Source organism: Contarinia nasturtii, unplaced genomic scaffold, assembly GCF_009176525.2.
Source record: "Contarinia nasturtii isolate CC-2019 unplaced genomic scaffold, AAFC_CNas_1.1 Cnas_scaffold_129, whole genome shotgun sequence".
Lineage (NCBI taxonomy): Eukaryota > Metazoa > Arthropoda > Insecta > Diptera > Cecidomyiidae > Contarinia > Contarinia nasturtii.
The window spans coordinates 1,554,833-1,578,542 of NW_022197486.1; the positions used below are offsets into that span (position 1 = coordinate 1,554,833).

At 35.3% G+C, this 23,710-nt stretch overlaps 1 protein-coding gene across 2 annotated transcripts; it reads left to right on the forward strand.

The window, feature by feature from the left end:
* On the forward strand, window positions 1-23,581 carry LOC116342062. Of its 2 annotated transcripts, none has more exons than XM_031769551.1 (11): window positions 1-74; window positions 975-1,858; window positions 12,137-14,987; window positions 17,176-17,930; window positions 18,089-18,363; window positions 19,696-19,901; window positions 20,037-20,395; window positions 20,464-21,535; window positions 21,625-21,917; window positions 21,997-22,286; window positions 22,369-23,581. In XM_031769551.1, the coding sequence occupies exons 3-11, from the start codon at window positions 13,313-13,315 to the stop codon at window positions 23,051-23,053; spliced, it is 5,610 nt and encodes a 1,869-aa protein (XP_031625411.1). In that variant the 5' UTR covers window positions 1-74; window positions 975-1,858; window positions 12,137-13,312; the 3' UTR covers window positions 23,054-23,581. The 2 variants fall into 2 exon arrangements, with proteins under 2 accessions (XP_031625411.1, XP_031625419.1); XM_031769559.1 differs by having other exon boundaries at window positions 20-202.
* The last annotated feature ends 129 nt before the right edge of the window (window positions 23,582-23,710 follow it).

Sequence of the window (23,710 nt, forward strand, 5' to 3'; positions counted from 1 at the left end):
CTTAACTGACTGCACACGGTTCTGTATTCGTCTAGTGCGACGTTCTTGTTTGGTTTTTTCGAAGACTGTTTTGTGTGCGTTTTATTTCAGTATTTTCAGTTCAATCCCATTGTTATGTTTTTTTTTTCGTTGTGTTTGATTCTCTTTATTTTGTGTTTTCGTATACACGGTCAATGTGATCGAGATCGCTTGCTCATTTTTGGTTCTTATTCTTCTTTAATTTTTTAAGTGAGCATAAATCTTGTTTTAATTTTTTGTGCACAAAAACTGAACAAAAAAAACTAAATTAAATAAAACCATACATTTGCATTTTGCTGCATGCGCGTGCGTCCATCAGAACTTTCACTAAGAACATTATTCTTTCGATTGTAAAACGGGATCAACAAGTTTTGTTTATTACAGTCCTTTTTCCATTGTGTTTTGCATTACTTTCAAATTTCGAAATACTTTCTTTTGAAGTGAATTTCGTTGCGTTCCATCGCCAAAAGGAATTTGTAAAACATTAATCACAAAATTTTAATTGAATTTTAATGAGTTTATTTTTTTATTGAAAATTAAATCGACAAATGTTCGGTGTTACATCTTACGCTTGTTAATTTACGTGCCTTTTTTTATATTGGATGCTAATAATTGTGCGTGAGCTGCATTCAGCATCAATTCTTTATTGCTATGTAATGCAATGTACAATTTCATTTTAATTAGAATTTTATGCAAATATTTGTTGTTGTTGATTTCGCACAATATCTCGTGCAACCTTTTTTTTCAAGTGCAAATCTCATGTATAATCGTAGTTTTCTTCTAAATCTTGCTCCCGTTGCTATTTTGACTGGTATTTGAATGCGCGCAGCAAAATGCATGAGTGTGTATGTGTTTTTTTTCGCTCGATAGCTCTCACAAAAGCGGCGATCTTAATATATCTATTTTATCTTATGTTGTTGTTATTATTGTTTTTTTTTCTCTCTCAAAATTTGTAGTGCTTGAGAACTCCAAAGACGATTTGCGCAAGCATAAAACAAATTAATTCAGTGTTCTACATCGGTTTGAATTTGAATTTCACATAAAAGTAGTTTGAATGGCGCGGCAGTGTGCATATATGCATTGCATACGATTAACAGTGAAATAGCATAATAAACACACATCCATACAAAAAGAAGTATCATCGTTTTATGAACGCGAACATTTGCAACATATGAATGCAAATAAAAAGAGATAGAGAAAAAGAGAAAGAGAGAGAAAGAGTGAGCGGGAGATGGTTATAAAAACTACGACACGATGGAAAATGCTTTGAAAATGGTTAACATAAAAACAGAAAGAAACACCATGTACAAGATACGTGATGAGTGAGGTGGTAGAAGGAAGGTATCTTATATTGCAAACGAAACTGATAAAAACCCACAACAGCAACAACAACAAGAAAAAACACATAACAACTGTCTTGTTGTTAACTGCGATCCCAATTCTCGAATATATACCGAACTTCACATCGCACACTACAATCATACTAATCAGAGTGAATGAACAACGGGTTTTTAACACTCCTCGATGGTGTGCCCGCAATCAGGTTGATGTTGTTGGCAGGTCTGCATACGTATATAAATTTATGAATGCCGCAGCTGGTACACACAAACAGAACACTCCTATTTACTAAAAGTGGTTCACAAATAAAACTGATGAAACTTATTTGCAAGAACAAACAAACCCAGACAGCAAAAGAAGAAAATTACAAATAGAAATAGAACGAACAACGACGACAAAGTGTTTGTTTATATTGGCTTATTAAACGAAACAAAAACAAAAAAAGTCACATGACATGACATGATTGCATCGTTTTGAGAAGACTTCTAATAACTAATTATTTGTAAGTATATAAAATAATGATTATCAATCTTGTTGTAGTTTCGATCAATTTTTTTATATATTTTAATGGATTGATGTACATTCATCAAAATGCATTTCCGACGGTAACGAAAGTCACTAACACCAATTGACATCATTTTATCATTATCGGCAAGCGATGCACGAAGTAATTTTGCTTGATGCAATGCAAAATGTTAAAAGATTTACCAAGAACATAATTAAAGATCGTTGAACAGGCGAATGAGAAAAGCATTGAGAAAGAGCGGCCGGAATAACGGCCAATTAGATCTGATTCTATTTGGAAAAATAGTTGACATTAAATTGAATCGCGATATTAATGCGACTCAATTTTCCGAACACGTTTCATAGCAATCGATTCAATGATTATAAATGATGCATGCGGTGCATTCGGTGTACGATCATCACGTAAAACCGTTCTGATCGAACCATTTGAATAGTTACAGTTTTCGCATTTTTCTTCATTTCTTTCTATCCATTCGGTTTTGCACTAACTTTAGATTGAAAATAAAAAAAAATAACGAAAAAGAATTGCAAATATTTGTAACCGTTTTATTGTTTTCAAATAGAAAAAGAATAGAAAAAATTACGCATTTTACAAAAAAAAATAAAAAAAAAATCTCAAGCACAACACATAAAAGTATGCAACAGCATCACTAACAGCACTTAACTATTCTATTCACGCGTTCATTAATTATAATGCTTTTTAGTATACAATTATCGCATAATTATTGCAAGAGAATAAAAAGAAGAAGAAGAAGAAAAAAATGTAGTATAAAAGGGTAATTGAACGTCGCAAACAATTATATTGATGAATGTGACTACTATGCTGTATTGAAAGCGCACAAAGTGGAAAACAGATTTCTCTCAGTCTTCATTGTGGAAAATGTGTTTTCTCTCGATTCATATTCTTTGGGTTTTTTTTTCTCTTTACCATATATTTCTACTGACATTCGCATTATTTGTTAAAACGCAATACTGATTAAAAATTCATCATCAATATTTCTTTTTTTTCTCATGGTTCCAATTCTCTTCAGGCCGTCATACATATTCGAACGACATTTAAATTTTAATAGTTTTTTATCCATTCATTTGCGATTGATCTGATTTTGTTTTTACGGATATGGATAAATGGACCGATGAAATTATCACTTTCAACAACAAGATTAGTCAGTCATATGTCATTTTAAGTGCTTCACTCCTGTTCGATCAATTTGTGCGTAGGAATAAGAAAATGTCGCATCATTTTTACGGATTAATTTTCTAACGGATTTTCTTTCGTTCATCAATTCGATTCATTTTTTGATTTCCAAAAAAAGCGATGCAGAGCGAACAAAACACATCGAAATTAATGGTTCCATTTAAATAAATAAGTCGATGATACCGTTCCATGTATAGTATATACATACGGTTAATTTGAACACCACTCGAACAAAAAGCGAACTATAAAAAAGAAGCAGTTAACGGACTTCTATTGTAAAATTCTTGTATGAGTTTTATGCGTATACACTTATGTGCCCGCTCTCTCTCTCTCTCTCCCCATCAAAATAGATAGATGCTTTGGTTTTGTGCACTTTACATCATTATACACTTATTCGGCAGTTAAAGCTTCTTTAAGAATTGCTCATTTTTTGACAATTTTCTTCTTGCTTTCAGATTAAACGAAAAAAAGATGACAATGTATGTCGCCCATTTTCATGAGATTGACGAAAACGATTACAGTAACGATCGTCAAAAATTAAGAGAGAAGAAAAAAACGAATTAGACAATTCGAATATGAGTACACATGGCTATGGCTTAAGACAAACGTTTTTTTTCTTAACTGAAATTTCCAAATCTGTACAGTTGCGGGCGCGCTATTTTCATATTCATTTAATTCAGACAGTCGACTAGTTGTTTTATATGATGTACATTAATTCGTGAATTACAATTTTTCTTTCTAATGCTATTTTATTTTGTTTATTTGCTCTCGTTCCCTCTCTTGCTCTCTTTTTTTTCGTTCAATTCGCATTAATTCAAAGTAGAAACACGAAAATTACGAGAAAATAAAGAAAAAGCCAAAAAATTACAATTTCTTAAAATTCGTAAGTGAATTCGTTTTTTTTTTATTCAAGACTTTTTGAGAGATCGGTGTTTAGTTTATTTGCCTATTCATTGTATTTGAGCATCGATTTAAGGGCAAACACATACATAGCAACTAATTTAGCGATTGCTTTTCACAAGAATTGCTTTTCCAAAAAAAAGAGTTCCACGGTACGGGATTAATCTTTTTCCACTGTGTGTGTGTGTGTTTTTTTTTTCTCTCTCTAAAATGCAACATGCACATAGAAAATATGCAATCATTTGAGTTGCAGCGCACGTCATTGATGATGAGAAGTGGTTATTTGCTTCAATATATTTAATTCAATTCAAATTAAAAACAACAAACACCTTGTAATGTCCGAGTTTTTTTGTGTGGATAGTTTGTTGTGGTGTTTTTTTTTTTAATTTCATGTTACTACTTTATTACAAACGATCATCATACGATGATCCATTTGATGTGTCATAAAATATTGGATTTTATTAGTAGCTACGGTACACATATGAACCATAAATACCTTTGAACGGCATAGCACGTGTATCTCTGTACTTTCAAGAGCATTTGCGCTATTTATGCGCACGTTCACCCATCCGAAAAACGACGAAGAAGACGAAAAAGCAAACAGTTCGAAAATTACATTCGGGATGGCGATCGTAACTCGCGACTTGGTGCTGTATAAGAAAAAAATCGTCATTGTATAGATATAATGAGGAATGCAAGTAATAAAGCAGCTTATCAACGAATATTTTAGAAAACACATTTGTTTTTTTTTTTAATTTCGTTTAACCACTGCACTTATCTATGATTCAATATGAAGGTATGACCCAATGCCATCAACCTCTTTAGGTTTTTATCGCCGTTTTATTTCGTTGTTCGATTTGTTGTTTTTGTTCGTTCGTTGTCTTTGACGTTCAAATTTATTGTTTGATTGTCACATTACCACGAAATCCTCGAATGTGTTCCCAATTTGATGCAGTTTTTTGGGGTCGGCTTATGTAATTACGAGCACGATGATTACACGTGAAAATAAAAAAAAGTAATGTTGGTGATTTTTGTTTTTATGTCATTGCTTTGAAAAGCTTAAGGAAACTATTGCATTTAATCATGATTCGTTTGAAATTGAGATTTAACAATGACACAAACATGCATACAACACATGGGAATTGAGGCAACGGTCATAGAACAAATTGAGCGTATCGCACCTAAAAGTAGTAATCAGAGTTGTAGATATATAATATATGGAGAGAGCGAGCTGGAATTGTTTCACAATCGATACAGATTCCGAGCACTATATCGAAACTCCGTAATTGGAACGCGCGCGTTTGCATTGCCCATTATAATTCAGAGAAGAGAAAGAAAAACAAGCACAGTCCGAATGAATCACCTCCAACCATTTGCCATTGAGCTTCAGAAGGAATGAACAAAGTTATTACGTTATTTTTCCATTCCTTTTTTTTTAATTTTTCGTGCGATATCTTTGAATGTGTGTCTTAATGAACCGTTATAGCTTGTTGTTACTGTTGGTTTTTTTCATTCTCTTACTCTTTTTCTCAACGCTCCCTACTGTATTATTGCAAATAATTCATATACTTAAAAAGGCTATCGATCTCTAACGCTAATGCGCGCTTGCAGAATGGTGCAAACTAAATATGGATGAAATGCACGATTCGATGTATATTTTTCCACAAATAAATTATGTACACGGATCAATCCGTATTTACCGTATGTGTTACATTGTAAATATTGAAGCAGACATAACGCACGGCAAATGACAAACGATCAAACGAAACGAAACGAAAAGAAAACATTGCATTTTAAAGAGTTCAAACAATCGATGGGATCACACGTGAAAAGAGAATTAGAAAGATAGAACGATTTCTCGATAGACTCAAGCACACACATAAATATGCATTGCGAATTGACAACGATCGGTTTGATTCGCCGATCATATTTATATCTGTCATTGTTTGTTATACTCATTCGTTATTCTCAGTTTGGTGCGTTTGTTTCTCTCCTCATCTCTTCCACTTTTTCTTCTTCATTTTTTGTCCATTTAGCTTATTATTGTGGCCGGGTATTTTACTGTTATTCATGCATATATGCGTTGCACGCGCATCGAATGCGCGCACACTGTTTTTTTTATTTACGGTGTGGTATGTTGGTTTTTAATTCGTCGTATTCATCGGTTCAATCCATTTGGCGGCTTCTATGTGCTGCGGTATTTTTCCTCATTTTTTTTAATTAAAATGTTTTAATCGGAAATGGTCGGATATGATGCGCACACATATGTGCAATGCACTCAATCGTTGCTTTGCTCATAAAAAACAAGTGTCGTAGTCACATTGCTATTATATCGTGAGCGATTCTCATGGTTCTTTTTTCGGTGTTTTTTTTTGTGTGCCGCACTGTCGAAAGCAACGATAATGAATGAATAATGATATTTCATTGAAAAGAAAAGCGAGAGAAAAAAATAGAAAAAGCAGTAAAACCAAATCAAAAGGAGATAGAGATAGACGTTTCGATATAAAAATCAGAGAATATTGGCACCAGCATAAAACGTCTACATATAAAACGTCCATATTACGCTGCTTAGTTCAGCTATGAGGAACACAAACAATAATGCACAAATTATACCAAATAAAACAACAGCAGCAACAACAACAACAACCACAACAAAACAGCACAAAATAATAATCGTAAAATGGAAAGTTTACACAATAAAGACGAAACACTTCAACAAACTAGACATAACAATTTCAAATGACGTGGAGTTTTTGTGAAATATTGCGCTCACTCATACACAGTTTCAATAACTTCCGTCTGATAATGTTTCTTGGTCTTAAATGCCATGCACTTAAGCATGAACAATGGTCTCTATCAATGACGAAAGAACTATATTTTTGTGTGTTGAGGTACACTTTTTTGCTGCTGCTGCTGCTGCTGCTACGTCTTTGATCGGCGACTGTGACCAAGTATTCCACAAGCCATTTTCAATGCGCACACTCACACATGCATACTCACACATATATAAGTGTATGCCATCACGATCTTCGACTTGCGATTTCAATCTGTGTTGATCTCTTTGGTTGGAAGACCGGAGTGGCCGTTCTGTTTGAGCAGATCAAAACTCTTTTGAAAAATAAAATAAACCGTTTTCAAGTGAACATTTTTCGTTTACCGATTTCACAGAAAGATTTTGAATATCATTTTTGTTCGTCGTCGTCGTCTTCTTCTTCTTTTGTGTACCAGTGACAGGTGTAATTTCTTCGCTCCCTTGAAGCGCCTCTGCCATATATTTGCAAACAATTTTAATACGAGAAAAAAAATCTACGCAAATAATAATTTACCCGTTCCGTCATTCGTCCATGTGGGGCATATTAATGATTCGGAAACAATTGAATTGTACATCCAACTTTGATATTTAAAATAAAAAGCGTAAAACCGAATATATAATTAAAAAATTCAAGTAAATAGCGAAATTTTTGCTGTTGATGGATTTTTTTCGGAGGCAGCGGTGGTAATTCCACCCGGTTCAGCAACGCCAAATTCAATTTTCAAGACAATAAAAATAAGAAAGAGAGATATATAGAAAAAAAAAACGGTTTTATGCATGCCATTCAACAAAAGCCTTCTCACAGCTTGGCACGTTCAATTTTGTTGTATTATTTTTTTGCATGCCGTCTTGTATTTCATGTGTGGTAATCATTTTCCAATAAGAAAATTAAACGAAAAACAAAGAAAAGAGACTGTGAAATCATGTAGGTTGCTCATCAACGATGCACTAACTCTGCTCACAATATAATTTGGTCATTCGATATTTCGGTGTACATAAATTACTCTTTTACTCTATCTTTCTTTTGTTTCAATGCTGCGGCGTCTAACTACTGGATATCAGCTATCAACAACAAGGGATTTTACTAAGAATTATTTTTTCTTCTCAGCGTGAACACAAAAACAACACCTTAAAGTTTGCATTTTTCTTGACAACTTTTCCGTCTGAAAAAAAAAACGCAGCACTCATCAAATGATTTTCAATTCATAAGAAAACTTGACCAAATAAATGACACTCAGCACGATAAAAGAACAAAAAAACTCAACCGTACTTGAGCATTCCGGTACTTTGGCTTTCTCTTCTTTTCGGGAGGTTTTTTTTTTCGTTGTTCGTGGTCTCTTTTTTTAATAAAAATGTTTAGTGTCTTTCATTATGAATGAAATTAAGTAATAGATTTTTGTTTTTGTTTTTTTGTCTTCATTCGGCCATAATCACTGTCATGTTTTTTGTTTCTCTTCCATTCAGTCACTTTGAATTTGCCACGGCGCAAAGAAGTGAAAGAGCATTGAAATAGCAAAAAAGGTGTGCCTTTTTTGCTCTTCTATCATGTTGATTTTTTAAAACATTTTTTGAAGTGCACCAATGTGTAACGAGTTCAGAGCTGACTAATAGAAAAGAAACCCAATTCAAATAAGTAACCAAAAAAAAAAAAAACATTTCTTTGAACAACAAAAGTGTTTATGAAAAAAATCGAATGCCAAACAAAAGAGACTTGACTGCAAAAATATCAAATACAATCAGAAGAAATGCTGATGATTGTTCCATCAAATTCAATTTTGTTTGCTGCTGTGCGTTTCTCTCTCTCTTAATTCTCGTAAACTTTGACATGAAAATTGAGTTTGGCCAATTTAATGTGTTTATCGGCGCAATTTATGCTTAGCGCTTTTAAGTGAATGTTCTGCCCTGAAAATTACACACTGTCAGAATCAAAATGGGACAATACTTTAGAATGAATGAGAAAGAAAGATAAAAAAACATAAATCAGAAAATGAGCAAGTAAATTACAGCCAGTGCGAATAAAAAGCCGGTAAACATGGTTTCGTTGGCGTGGATGAGTGAGCGTACATCGCCTTTTGTTTTGCAAAGATCATTGAATTCTTGATTTCACCAGTTTCGTTAGCTGTCGCTCTCTCAACTCACACAGTATTTGCTGCGCGCGTGTGTATCCATTCCGCGCCCTCAAAACCGCTCCTTCTTCTTCTTTTCGTGTTTTCCATGTCTTGAGTGTGCGATCAGAAGAGAGAAAAGAAACCATTGCAAAGCAATAACAACGCACGATTCAAGAATCATCATCGGAAAACGAGCAAACATCAAGAAGATGAGGAAAAAAACCATTTAACGATGTGTTAGTACATAAAATTATAATTAAAGTATTTGCTGGCAGTAAAAAAGAGTAACAAGCATCGTAAGAAAAAAAAAACAACACACATATACATATTGAGGCCTCTATGTACAGGTAGAATTAAAGAAAAAAGCGACAGATCGAGAAGAAGCTGAAAAATGAAGACAAGTGAGCGATGTGAATAAACCGAAATGAGTTATTTCCGTTGGCAAATGTTGACGCTAAGGCTGGCTGTCTTTCGTCTGTCATATCTATTGCCAAGTAAATTGTAAGCACATACACAAAAGCGCCTCGTACATTTTGGTTGAACATAAGCAATTAATCCATTTAAACTCCGGCGCAACAAAACACATTTTGATGATTCACTCTTGTGTCCCGTCTCTTTTGCTTACATTTTAAGCAGCTTTCAAATTGGTCGCCACTCACTCACTCACTTACTCATTCTCTTTTCACTGTAATTGAGATACACTCACGCATCACACATTTATTAATTCGAAAACCTATAATATTTAAATAAAAATACACATCGATATTTGCTACTGATCAATATAAAATTGACTTGATTATTATTATTGCTATTTACACAACGTTCATATATTTGGAAGGTGTTAATTGGAAGCTCAGAAGAATATTTCGAGTATTTTCCATTTTAAGAATATTGTGTATTAATGTCTCGGAGCGTGAAAAGTAAAATTCAAATTGTAGTCAACTACAAATACTCAATTTAAATGTGTTTGCGTGTCCATGGATAATTTGCAGTGAAACAATACATGAACAAGGAGGAAAAAAAAACATTTGCGTTTGTTTAATTAGATCTTGTCTAAATGATAAAATCGCTATTGGCCCGCAGAATACACACGTTAATTGTTATTGGTTTTTAATTAGCAATTTGATGAATGTGAATCTGATCTTTTTTTGCGCTGGTAAATGCTTGTGATTTACAGGGGGAGGAAAAAATTTTAAGCCTGACATATAGACGGCACTAGATACAAATTGTTCTTGTGCTGTAATTGAAGTACGAACTGTCAATAGTATTGCAGAAAAAAATTGAGTTGATATCTGTCGTCGTTTGTTTTCAACAGCATTGCATACCAAGTAACCTCGATATTTTTGAAAAAATGGATAAAATCGAATATCGTGCGGTGATTAAGTTTCTCACAAAAGAAGGTGTGACACCAAAGGATATCAATGATCGCTTGCGTGCTGTTTATGGGGTCCTTGCCCCATCGTATGCCACAGTAAAACTATGGGCAAAACAATTCAAGTGGGGTAGAGAATCATTGTAAGATGATCCTCATACAGGTCGACCAATTGAAGCAACAGCTTCAGTTGTAGTGCAAAAATTTGAACATCACGTGCACGAAAATCCTCGAATGAGCAAGAAAGTGTTAGCAGCAATGTTTGACATCTCAAAGAAGAGTATTTACAACATACTTCATGAAAAATTGCACATGAGAAAGGTTTGCTCACGATGGATTCCAAGAACGTTGAACAAATCACAAAAAAAAGAACGAATTGCTGCTGCACACGAGTTTCTCGAGTTGTTGGAATGGAATGAAACGGACACATTTGAGCGAATAGTGCCTGGCGACGATTCCTGGATCCACTACTATGATCCAGAGCTCAAATCACAGACGATGGAATGGCACAAACGTGGTGAGCCAGCATCGAAAGTGCCACGCAAACAAATTGCCACAAACAAAGTAATGGCCTCTGTATTCTGGGATGCCAAAGGCATATTATTGGTTGAATTCCTTCCAAAGAATACCACAGTCACGGGCTATTATTATGCTCAACAAATTCATAGATTGCGTAAAGCGATCAGAGAAAAGCGTCCTGGTTTGCTCACTCGAAAAGTTCTTCTTTTGCATGACAATGCACCGCCTCACAAATCATTGCTTGCACAAGCTGCCATCAGGGAATGTGGGTTCGAACAACTCCACCATCCACCGTATTCTCCAGATCTGGCACCCAGCGACTATTTCCTGTTCCCAAACACCAAAAGATATCTAAAGGGGAAGCAATATGAGTCCGAAGAAGAGATATCGAACGATATTTTCAACGTATGGGAGGACAAAGATGCCGAGTGGTTTGAAGGAGGAATTGAAGCATTGAAGCATCGATATGAAAGTGTCATTCGTGTTCATGGAGACTACTTTGAATAATAAATATAGTCATTTAAAAATACAATGTGTGTTTCTATATTAGGCTTAAAATTTTTTCCTCCCCCTGTAATTAGCACCAAATTTTTCTACCGGCAGAAAAAAATCGATCATTCTTTTTTGATAGACTAAACGTTTGGTATAAAGTTGGTTGTTTTTTCATAACTACTGTATTTAAGTGCGCATCTGCCTTAATCTGTTCTTATTACCATTGGTTTCGTTTTAATTCGCCATTTAAAAAAAAAGCACGCCACATGAGAGCAATTACCTGAATGTTAACTTCACATTTTGGTGGTACTTTCGAAAAAAAACAAACTACATTTTCTTTCAGCCATAATTAATTATCCGAATGAAATTTTAATTTGTCTATCAAATTGATTTTAAACCAAATCAATGGAGATATCTGCAGAGCATGTCACGAATATGCCGATTTAAATCGGCTTAAAATGCTAAAGCAAATTCATTTGTCAATAAGCATAGATCTACAACAACCATAACAGAGATACAAATTGACCGTTTGAAATGCGATTTTTTTCTCTTCTTTTTTGAATTGTTACACTTTTACATAATGCACATTTGCCAAGGAGAGCAAACTAAGATAGCGTCTTACATAAGTAAAAAGAAAGAAAAATTCAGAAAAACCGAAAAGAAGAAAATAAAAATAATTATATGAAGGAGAGACTCTCACAGCGTTAGTCAGTTCAGCACAGTATGGTTTCATAGCCGATTAAGTTTGCTAAAAATGCTTTCCTTCTGACATCCAATTACATAATAAAAATGTTCAAAATGGCAACAAAATCTTAACAAAATATTTCTTTTTCTTGGTTTTTTTTTTTCATATCTAGTGGGGAGCAAACGAATGAGAGAACAACAAAAGTCGACAATATTGTGCGAAGGAAAAACACCGAAGCCTAACAGTTGACAACGTCCACACGGTGCTTATTGAAAATAAATCGTGTCAAATGTGTTTCGCGAAAAACTATAGGTGAAGAAGCCCATCAATAATCCAATGCGTACAAATCGATGGTGTATCGCTGAAAATATAAAACATTCCCCCGGATTTAGGTGCTCTTTCTATCAACATAATCCAAGGTGTAATACGTGTGTGATTAACAAGTATAGCGGAAATAACAAGAAAATATACAAAGCTCCAAATGACACAGAAAACTTTTAAGAATAAACTGTAATGAACACGTGAAATCTTCATTTGAATGAGAACTGTTGATGAATGTGCAGAAAATTACGCGACATTTAACAGAACGTGTGTATTATAAAGAAAGAAAGAGAGAGAGAAACATAGAAAGGAAATGCAATGGGTCATGTGTATATTTTGTTGTAAATAACAATGAAGTGCGATAATGTAATTTGATGTGCTTAGGACAGACAGACAGACACACACACACACACACAGAGAGAGAGAGAGAGAGAGAGAGAGAGACCGAGTGAACAAAGTGAACAAGAGAAAAAGATTGAGAGCTATCGAAATTTAGGCCATTTGTAATTGCTTATCAGTTGTGTGTACGGCTCGACACTGCAAGCATTGAGTTTTGTATGGATTACTCAAGCTCATTCAGTTCCAATGAAATATCTATCAGTGTTTTTCGCTCCATTTGTGACAAATAACAAACAAAAATTGTGCGTGTACATGCATAAAATCATTTGAGCGATACGTGAGATTCCTTTAATTGCTTAATAAAAGCCCACTATAAATATAGTTTCATTTTTGTGTGTTGTGCGTTTAAGAGCATTGTCATATCCGCTTAGTGCGTTGAGATAACTCATGACTCGACCTATTAAAAATTCGTATATTGAAACCGATAAAAAGAACGAGAGAGAGAGTGAGAGAGAGAAAGAGAGATAGAAGAAGAAAAGTTATTAGTCGCATACAAAAAGTGATCAGATAGTGTTTGGCTCTCGTGATGTGTGGTGTGCATTTTTTCGATTTCTTGTATTGTATGTGCGCGAGAGATATTGAAGCATCCACACATTTGCAATTGCATCGTGCATAAAATCAACATAAAATGAGTAATAAAAATTGTGTTATAACATCATCATCATCATCATCGATCGATGGTAAAAGAAATGGGATACCGTGCGATGCACGTTTAATTGGTAATCGTGCGGAAACATTGTTGATGAATCGACAAATGCAAATGATGGACACTGCAGCATCACAGTCCAATTTGCGGCCACAGCGGCACAATCAAGATTTTTCAAGCGCTTCACATCGCAACGGAAATGCCAATTCATTCATAAATGGCGATTTGATCGATTTGTGCGATTCGACCAACGAACATTTAAGTGGTTCCAGTCGCGATCTCGTTGAAGCAATCAATAGTCAACTATTGGCCGAAATCAATGGAAATGCCGAACCAACAAAAAAAACTAGAGACTGTTATGTACTATATCCAACCAAAGTGTCAATCGACAACAATACACCAATATCAGGAACGAAATTAAATTACACGACGAAAAAATTGAACAATAGCGTTGATCTGTCGAGTTCGACGCGTTCGTCCGAAGCAATTGGCAAATGTAGTGAAAGTAATGGTTGTACAACAATATCTACACCAATAGCACCAGCACCAACAAACGAACAACATCAAACGGTTATACGTGAATTTAAGCGGCTTGGAACTTATTGCACACTTCGACCGGAACAACGACGTAAACATTTACTCAAAGTATTGCCAACTTTACGCAATTCCATGCTATTACAAACGATACTCGGTTCGAATGCAAACTGTGCCACAGCCGCTACCGCCGCCGCCAGCAAGAATTTATCCAAAATTACAACAGCCGACGAGCTGCTGGCCACAAACAAAGACATCGATTCGCTTCTCATTGATTTGGACGATTTCATAATTGACGGTAATACAGCGTACATGCAACGACATAATAACAATGAACAACAACAACGAAATTTTACATCAAGCGAATCATTCGCATCGAATTGTGATATTCAGAGCCAAAGATCGCTAAAAAATGATGCCGCTACATCAATCCCATCCACATGTTTAACGACTGCCGCCGATTCATCGGATCAAATCAGTAATGGTTGTATTAAAATTGATCCCGATAAAGTTGAAGACTGTCTACTTGAATTGGATGCCTATTTAGAAGAGATTGATCGTGATTATGTACTTGCATACGCTGCAAATGGGCCAAATACATCGTCGGCAACGACAACATCCACAATTTCACTACATAACAATAATAATACGAAAATTAGCGCAAATCAAACAAATGATTGTTCGGAAAAAACAGCGAAAAATCACATTGATCGGCTACTTAACATGGACAATTTGTTGAATTGTGACGACTGTGTCGCTACATCATCATCATCATCAACAGGACAAATCAATCAAATGATAATGGAAAATTGCATTGTGAATGATGCACGATCGACTAATAATGACGGTGCATCGAACTTACGGAAACAGATTAGCAATAGTGATATTCAAATGAATCGATGTGGAAATGACTATGCAACAACGAAAATAAATGGCATACAAAATAATATAGACAATAAACGGAAATCGAATGATAGTTGTAACATGGATCAACCATTGAAACGAGGACATAAATTACGTAACACGGTCGCTGTATCGGGACTAAATAATCGATTGCATCGATCGAATACACCCATTGTTGCCGTTACATCCACCGCCAACACCTCAACATCCATTCAAAGTGGTAAGTGATTTTGTTTTTAGCTCGGCGATACAATTTAATTTTGTATTCGAATTCAAAATGTACTTTGTCTAATCTCCGCGATAATTACATAGTATTTGTGCATACCACAATTTGTGATTCATTTCATCGCATTTTATTTTCGTTGTGCACATAAACATCGATATGTTGTGAAAATTAAGAAAAAAATGAACTCTGTTCTTTGATGTGTCGATCGATTTGTGAATAGAAAAAACTTGATTAATCAGTGTGAGCATAACGTTTGTGTGTGTGTGTATGCAAAAACAAAAAACGAACAGAAAATCATAAATCCAATTAGCATGCTGAACCGAATGAAAACGGAGGGAAATTGAGAATGAGAGTTTGAGTATAAAAAGAACGACGAAACATGATGTTGAGGCACCCTAAAGCCATTCTACCTTCCCACATATGGCAATTGGCAAATAAATCACATACGGCAGCTTCAAAATGATCAATAAATCATGTATTATGATCTTAAATGCAGAAGTCAGTTAAAACGACAGAACTAACAGTGGAAAGAAACGTTATTCGAATGAAAATAGCTTAAAACAGTTGATTTGCACTTCCTCATGCAGTTAAACTTGAAGTCAGTTAACTATGGAGTATCGTTACTTTGATGTTTCATAAAAATGTCTGACATCGGCTAAATGTTTTGTGTTTTTCTGCAATTTATTTTTTTCAAAATGATTATCTCTTTCCGTTTTTTTTTTTTGTTAATTCTTCTTCAAAAAAGATAACGTAGCAACGTAATTTTTTTTTGAAAAGGTTTTAGCAATTTCTTGAATGGATGGGTAAAGCCATCCCGATGGCAATATTGCATATCAAAATATTATACTTCCATTGAATTGGCCATGTGAAATGTGTTCACACACATTATTTTGTTTAAAATGCGATAAAATATGTATATCTGTCGTCGACACTATATTGTTTACTGTCTTTTTTGTTGTGGTTCCGACGCCGCATAGAACAAGAATTAAATGCCGCAAAAAAGTCAATGTAATTAAAGGAATAATAAGAAATGCGACACTCGTTAGAGAATTACAAAGTATTAAAAATGGATTTGAAGTGAATAAAAAAAAATGTTCCGTTCGGCACATTATTTAGCGTCTCGCGCGCGCGGGTGTACAATGTAAAATTTGTACATACAGATAGAAACGGGTATTTAATAGCATATTGTTGAGTCATAGCGTAAAGGTTATGAAGTTGAAATCATGAAAAGTCCATTGAAATGTACAGTGTACACACGTGTGCTAATCACTTCAAGTTCCGTTTCGGGTGTCACATTTTCTTTTTTGTATTTAGTTTTGTCGAATGAATCATAACATCGTCATCATTTCATGGTTTATGAAATGGAAAAAGTATTTAACGGCATTTTAATATTGAAATGTTTTACTTTTATTAAAATGTTAAACCGCATCAACTGACATCGATGACATTCTCAGAGTTGCTTGCGTGCGATTGCTTTCTTTGTCGACGTCGTCATCGCTCTTTGTTTCATTAATTTAAACTAAAACAAAATAGATAATTACGTAATCAAGCTATGACCAAATGTCTTGCAGAACGAAGCTTGCTTGGTTTATTTTTACCTCTCTACATTGTTCACCTAACTACTACTAATTAGCGCGCGCACACACACACAAACATAAATTACAAAAGGTTAACAAAATATGTCGTTCCTTGTGAATGGATTAACGTCGTACACTCTCGACCAGAACAAAGAAATCACCAATGTTCGTCGTTGTCAACAAAATTCGCAGCACAGAAATTAAACCAAAAATAAACATTTTTTGTATTACATACAAACACAAAATGTATGGGTAAAAAAAGCGTGAATAGTTTGGTGCATTGAATGCACGTGCTTATGAGGCAGTAGTGTCATTTCGCTCTATAATGACAAATCAAGATTTATACAAAGCACAATGGACAACACACGAATTATATACTCTTTGATGTTTTTCTTTTTATTCTGCAGAATTGTATTTAATTATTATCAATTCCGTGTGTGTGTCTGTTTCGTTTGGTGCAAATTAAAATTGCAATTTCCCGAGCCACTTTTATACCAATATTATGCAAAGAAATACAGAAAACAGTGGGAAAATGATAACAATGAATCAGTTTGTTTCATGGAGATATTTTTGTTGTTTGTTTTCTTTTTTATTCTCCTATTTAGTTGACAATTCGCCAAAGAGAATACGATCGAAAAATGCAGCAGTATCTTGGCGACGGCTATCGATGAGAAAGACATGTCCAATCGATTTACCTGAACAACGTTCACCGAGAGACGATGCAACACGAATTGCACGTACACTATCAACGGCAACAAACCGATCAAAACCGTCGACGTCGGCCAATGATTTTGCAAATGGGATTACGAATTTCACAAGTCGAACGAATTTCAATGGAAATAATGAAAATTATTGTTTTAATGATACATCATCGTCGGCGACAGCAGGAATGGCGATCGCCACAACAAATGCTTCTTTTTTTCAATCGACAATCAATGGTGGTGGAAACAATTCAAATCAAATGTCAACACCATCGAATGTTCAACATGATCACCATCACGTCCTTGCTGAATGCAATAGTTCCAATCAATTGCCTGAATTGAGCTCATTAAATAATGAATTTTTGAGCACGATTTTGACAACAACATCAAATTATCAACAACAATCAAACACAAATTCCGTATTGTTGCAACACGAAACCAATTTCACACAAAATATCGATGAAGAAATTGACCGTACAATAACATCGAATACGATGACGACGGCGATGGCGACGACGACGGCTACGACAATAGCTCCAACACCATCTACAATAACATCAACATTCGATGAATCGAGACCGAGACAATTGGGCAGACGGTCGGAAATGCGATCGCGTATCGTTTCAATTACAGCTGAACGTAGTGCCGAAGGCAATCAGGTAAACATGTGCTCAAAACTAACAAACACTTGAAACAACGATCCAATGATGAAATAATCAATTTTATATAATTTAACTTAATGAAATGCACACACCGATCGCAACAACGACTAACATTCTTTATCTTTTCTCTTTCTTTTCACTTCCATTTTCATTAGAGGATAATTGTTAATTGCGATACGGATAATACGCAATGTGCCACACAATCAAATCGATCGACAGCGACAACGACAGCGACAGTGTCAACAAGTCCTACAAATCAATCAAGTCAAGCGCAACCAACATCTTTGCAACGATTATCGAATCAGTGCCAATTTACGGCATCCGAACCAAGTTCATGTGCATCGTCACGAAATCCAAGCCCCGTTTCAATTGCATCAAGCAGTGAAACAAGCTCATGTGGATCTACATCTGCCGGTGAAACAAACATCGGGTAAATATTAATTAGTTTGCGAATAAATTTAAGGATAAATTAAAATTGAGAAGTCACAAGATTCAATGTTGAAATGCCGGTCGATATAGGGAAAAGAGCGCGAGAGAGAGAGAATTAGAGGAGTTCAAGTATAGGCATTTTACTTGATTTTCACCTTTTTAATGCCCGTATATCGCGCCGAGTATGATATTCTGCAAATACAAATAAGAATTGAAACGTCACTTTTTATGGCTACCAGTTCAACAACGCGTATTACCGCAATTATTCAATAATAATAGTATCGATGACATAGAATAAATATGAAAATAGTGGTAAATGTGAATGGATACAGAATAGAAAAGAAACACATGCGCCAAATAGCAGCAACCCCAGCAGTTATTTCAACATGGTAAATGTATATTTTTCAAGGAAACAGCTTGCTCATGCAAACACACATCACGAACAAGCACCACACAATGTGCACAGCGCACACAGGCATTGTCGATTCAATCGACTCGATTGTAAGGCATGACACGGATGGCAATCCAAGTTTTATTCAACTATGTACAACACCGTTAACTGGAATAAAATCGAACATCGAATCATTACTATGCCAACGGACGACGGTCATAACAAAACTTTATAACGAATGGCCATAATGCAGAATATCAATTAGATTGAAGGACCCTCACTTTAACCACCATGATTTTAGTAGCAATGTCATTGCACGTTTCATTTGACGTATTTGAAAAGTTTTTCGTGTAACAGGAATTCGGTGCATTTTTTTACTCAATTTTATTAAAAAAATAGTTAACTATTTAAGTTTAGTGGGTGTTTTTGACGAATTAAAAAAAAAAACACTAAATGCGATATATAAATGTTTTTGATAAAATGTGAGTGAAATTGATAAAAAATGATATCGCGATTCAATTAATGTCAAAGAAGACACCATTGGTTATCGATACGATAAAATGCTTTTGATGATAATCGCAATTATAACAGCATTGAAAGGGTAACATCATGTTTCGTAGTACCAGTTTTTTTTTGTTTGAGTTTTTCGTCGGCAAATGTGCATGTGTGTGTGCATCATGCAGAGATTTGCATATTTCATGAACAAGATTTGCATGTTTAATGAATGAATTTCTATAAAATCAATGAAAAATGCAGTGTGTATTTTGTGCACACATTCACTTGGCTTTTCTTTCTCTCTCTCTCGCTCTTCCAAGTTACCTTGGACTTGATGATTAAATCATCTATCGAAAAAAAGAAAAAAAAACACAAAAACATTTAAATAATTTAAAATTAAACAATTTTTGTCGTTGCTGTTCTGATTTTTATGTGCCTGAAAATTAGATCAACTCCGCATAGAAGTATGAATGTGGCTAGTGATATAGAAACATCGACTACAAACCGAACCAGCGGAGGAACGACACAGCGGCAAATGAACTCAAAAACAAAAGTGTGGCCATTTGGCTTTAGCCGAATATTTGCGGCAACATGCTGTACGCTTGGCCTATTCAATATTTCACGTTTTTCCATTTTTAGCATCATTTTTGGTGGTGAGTGTCTTGATTTTACTGATATAATTAATTATTCCTATAATTTTTGGTTGTTTTTTCATCACTTCAATTGAATTTCCAGCCAATTCATAAAATTTGTCCCATTAATTTTGCATTTTTTTGTCCCATTTTCAGGTAATTTCATTGTGCAATTTCTGCTGATATCATTTTTCCTTGGCATTCCAATGCTATGGTTACAAATGTGTTTGGGTGCAAATATAAAAGGTGGCCCGATCTCAATGTGGCGCGTTTCACCAATTTGCAAAGGTATCGGCATTGCATTGTTGCTGGTACAAGCATTGATGACAATATATTCGGCAGTAAGTATCGCTTGGATGCTTGTTTACTTACGGGATTCATGCGTGTCCGCCCGATATCCATGGTATCGTTGGCAAGAAATTTTCGAATTTTTTCGCGGTCCATCCGACAATGGCATTGCGATCATGTCAAATACAAGTGAACCATCGTCAACCTCATCAAAATTGGGCGAAACGGTAGGATTAAGCAAACAAAAATGTAAATTTGTTCTGAATTGTAAATTGAATTGTCATTTTCGTTCAAGGTTGCCGATTATTTCAACGGTGTGATTTTACAACGATATCAATTGGGTCCTGGCGGACGAGCGTCCAATGGCAATGGCATTGGTGCGGTTCGATTTCAATTGGCATTCAATTTATCCGTTGTTTGGTTAATTGTATTCGTTGTACTTTGCAAAGGTTTACGTTTGTATGGTAAGATTGTGATTGCACTTGCATCATTTCCAATGATTGGATTGGTTGCGCTTACCATTAAAATGTTGACGCTACTCAATTTGGCTGCATTTCAAAATATATTCCCGGCAACCGATTGGCAAGAATTTTTTGTCAATTCACAAAGTTGGCTGTCGGCGGCTCAAGAGGCATTTCTAACGTGGTCATTGTTAGGTGCATCGATTATTTCAATTTTTAGTAAATCGTCAAAGTATCAGCAAGATGGTGATAAGACTTTACGACGCGATGCCTTGATTGTGGTTGCATTTACATTAATCGGTCTTATTTTGGCGGCCATTTTCGGAAATGCATGTGTTCAAATTTTGAATGATCGCGGTTTTTTCTACTTTCCTGGTAGTTTTGAAACGATGACATCATCCGTTTCACTTTTACCATCGAGCAAACCATTACCACCGCAATTGGCAACGAGTCTATCAAAATGGCTACCGCGATATTCAACGTTGTTGGGTGAAAGTTACAAACGCATCGATCCGAATTCATTTGAAAGTGGTTGGCAACCAATACGACTAATTACCGAAATATTTCCAGCCACATTGGCAGCCGCAACACTAGATCATTTATCGACATTTTGGAGTTTACTTGGTTTTACCATGTTTTTAGTATTCGGTTTGGCACAATTGTGTGCAATGTGGAAACCATTGGCTACATCATTATGTAATTATTCGGAATCAATATCGGCAACATCAACAACAGTACTTTTGACATGTTTGGCCGGTTTGCTGCTTGGCATACCGTTGACCACAGAAAGTGGTATTAATATCATTTACTTTTTGGATTCGGTCATTGGTGGCGCTTGGTTTGTCCTGCTGCTATGGACCGGACAGATATTTGCGATATTTTTAGTACGTGGTCGTCCATATAGCGGTAAGTTCGACGACAACAAGAACCTGCAAATAAAATGTCGATAATGTGAACAAACTTTATCTATTTATTTTTTTCTGCTCACTTTTTAGGCGATATTTTGGTGAATCGCTTGCATTTGGGTCTTACTTTATCCGCTTTTGTGGCACTCTCCTGGAATTTATTGCTTCCAATTGCCTTGCTGACGCTGTGTGTTCTTCAATACAAAATTTCATATTCATACGATTTCTATCATTGGAGCGGCATCATTTCACAATCATATTGGCCGATTTGGACGCGAAAAGCCGCCGCTTTCATTCAAATTGGCATCTTTCAGATCATACCGATTACGGCTATCGTCCAAACCTATAGATATTTGAGCAAAGGACCACCAGATATACTGGACGTAAGTTAACGAATTACAATGTGGAGCTTATTGAAAAAATACTAATGGCTTTTTTTGTAACCTTTTAAAATATTTGCAGCGTTTTCAGTTGCTATATCGACCACCAATAAGTGCAGCACAACGATCACACAGATATCCACTTCCACGAACCGAGCGCACTTCTCATGCAACATCAGCCAATCAACGACAATCAGAAAGTACGGGTTCGGCATCGATACCAGCCATTGCGGTAACATTGGAAAGTAATCCGGTTTCATTAACATTGGACGATGCACCACCAAAATATACACCGCCACCATCATATACAACTGCAACCGGTGCCCGGATTGCCAAGCTGCTACGTAACAGTATTCGACGCAGTGTTCGAAGGTAACAACACGATCTCATGATAAACCATAAATGTTATTATTTCATTTCGTTTTTTTATCTTATTTTACTGTAATATCATTAGGATTTTGGGAGAGCCAAATTGTAATAATCGTCGACAGCGTGCAGCATTACCAACGCACACCGTTGAATTGTCGTTTGATCAAAATCCACCCGAATATTCGACGATAATTGCAACAACGGCATCGGCGGCAACAACTTCCTCAAATCATGATGATCATTCGTTGAACACCTCTAATATGGATGATGACAGTGAATTTGGTCCGCGAATTCTTTTCAATAGTGAAACGTATCGACATCAAATCGTCAATACACGTCGCCATACAACGACTAATTTTCCATCACAAAAATCGCTCGAGAAAATGGATTCATTTTCATTAACAATGCCACGACGTCAAACCGCCATTTCTTCCGCATCAAATGATCGAAGTAATTTTCGAAATTTAACTGCACATGATGTTGCACAATTGCTTCGATCTACACAGCAGCAGCAACAACAACAACAACTTTCAACATCATCATCGTCACCACAAATCGAATTTATACCGGATACTCTTGCACCGAGCAGCATTGATAGTGCCACATTTCCCATTGGAGCCGATTTGAATGATACACTAAGCAACGATGATCACATTGATATTGGACAAGAGCAAGAAGCTTACTCACTAACTCGTTCGGTCGAGGAATTGGTGCTGAATGAAGTGCCAATAGGTGAAAGTAGCGCAGCTGCTACATTTTGTGATAAATAAAGATTGAAACAAAAGAGAGACAGAGCGAGAGAATAGGGAAAAAACAATTCAAAAGCCCATCAAATCCTATTTCACACCAAAATTCACATTTTACTACAATTACTATGTGTACAAACTATGTATCATAAATTTTCATCATTGACATACACTATTTTGCAAATTAGAATACTACTTAGATTGCAGGAGATCATGTACATGATCATGAAAAAAAGAGAGCGAGAGAGAGGAAAACAAAAGGAGAATTGGAAATATGATCGATAGTCAACTTAGATAGTAATTCAATTGTATTTTGAGATTAAGAAACAGAACACAAATCATTTGATTTTATTTAAAAAAAAATTGCGTTCATTTATTAAATATATAGTTCTTAGCTAAGAAATTGTTCGATTTTAATCCAAAATCAAGCAAATCGCGACACGATAGAGTCGAATGCAATCGAACATTTTACAATTGACCAACAATGTTAATAAAATTAATAAATTAAAAAAATTATTCTATTAATAAAAAGAAATACTTAGAGAAAATAAATCCTATTGAAGATTTCATTTTTTATATTAAATATATCCACACAAAAACTATTCTAAAAAATTAAAGTGTCTAGATAACGCAGCACACTAGGATTTACGCAAAATCTATCTGATCTGAATGAAAGTAAAT

Bases quoted from the DNA above. Each gene is read 5' to 3' on its own strand.
- LOC116342062 (XM_031769551.1), top strand. From the start codon at position 13,313: ATGAGTAATAAAAATTGTGTTATAACATCATCATCATCATCATCGATC. The intron at 18,364-19,695 runs GTAAATATTAAT...CCTGAAAATTAG, and splicing joins GCCGGTGAAACAAACATCGG to ATCAACTCCGCATAGAAGTA. The intron at 21,918-21,996 runs GTAAGTTAACGA...AAATATTTGCAG, and splicing joins GACCACCAGATATACTGGAC to CGTTTTCAGTTGCTATATCG.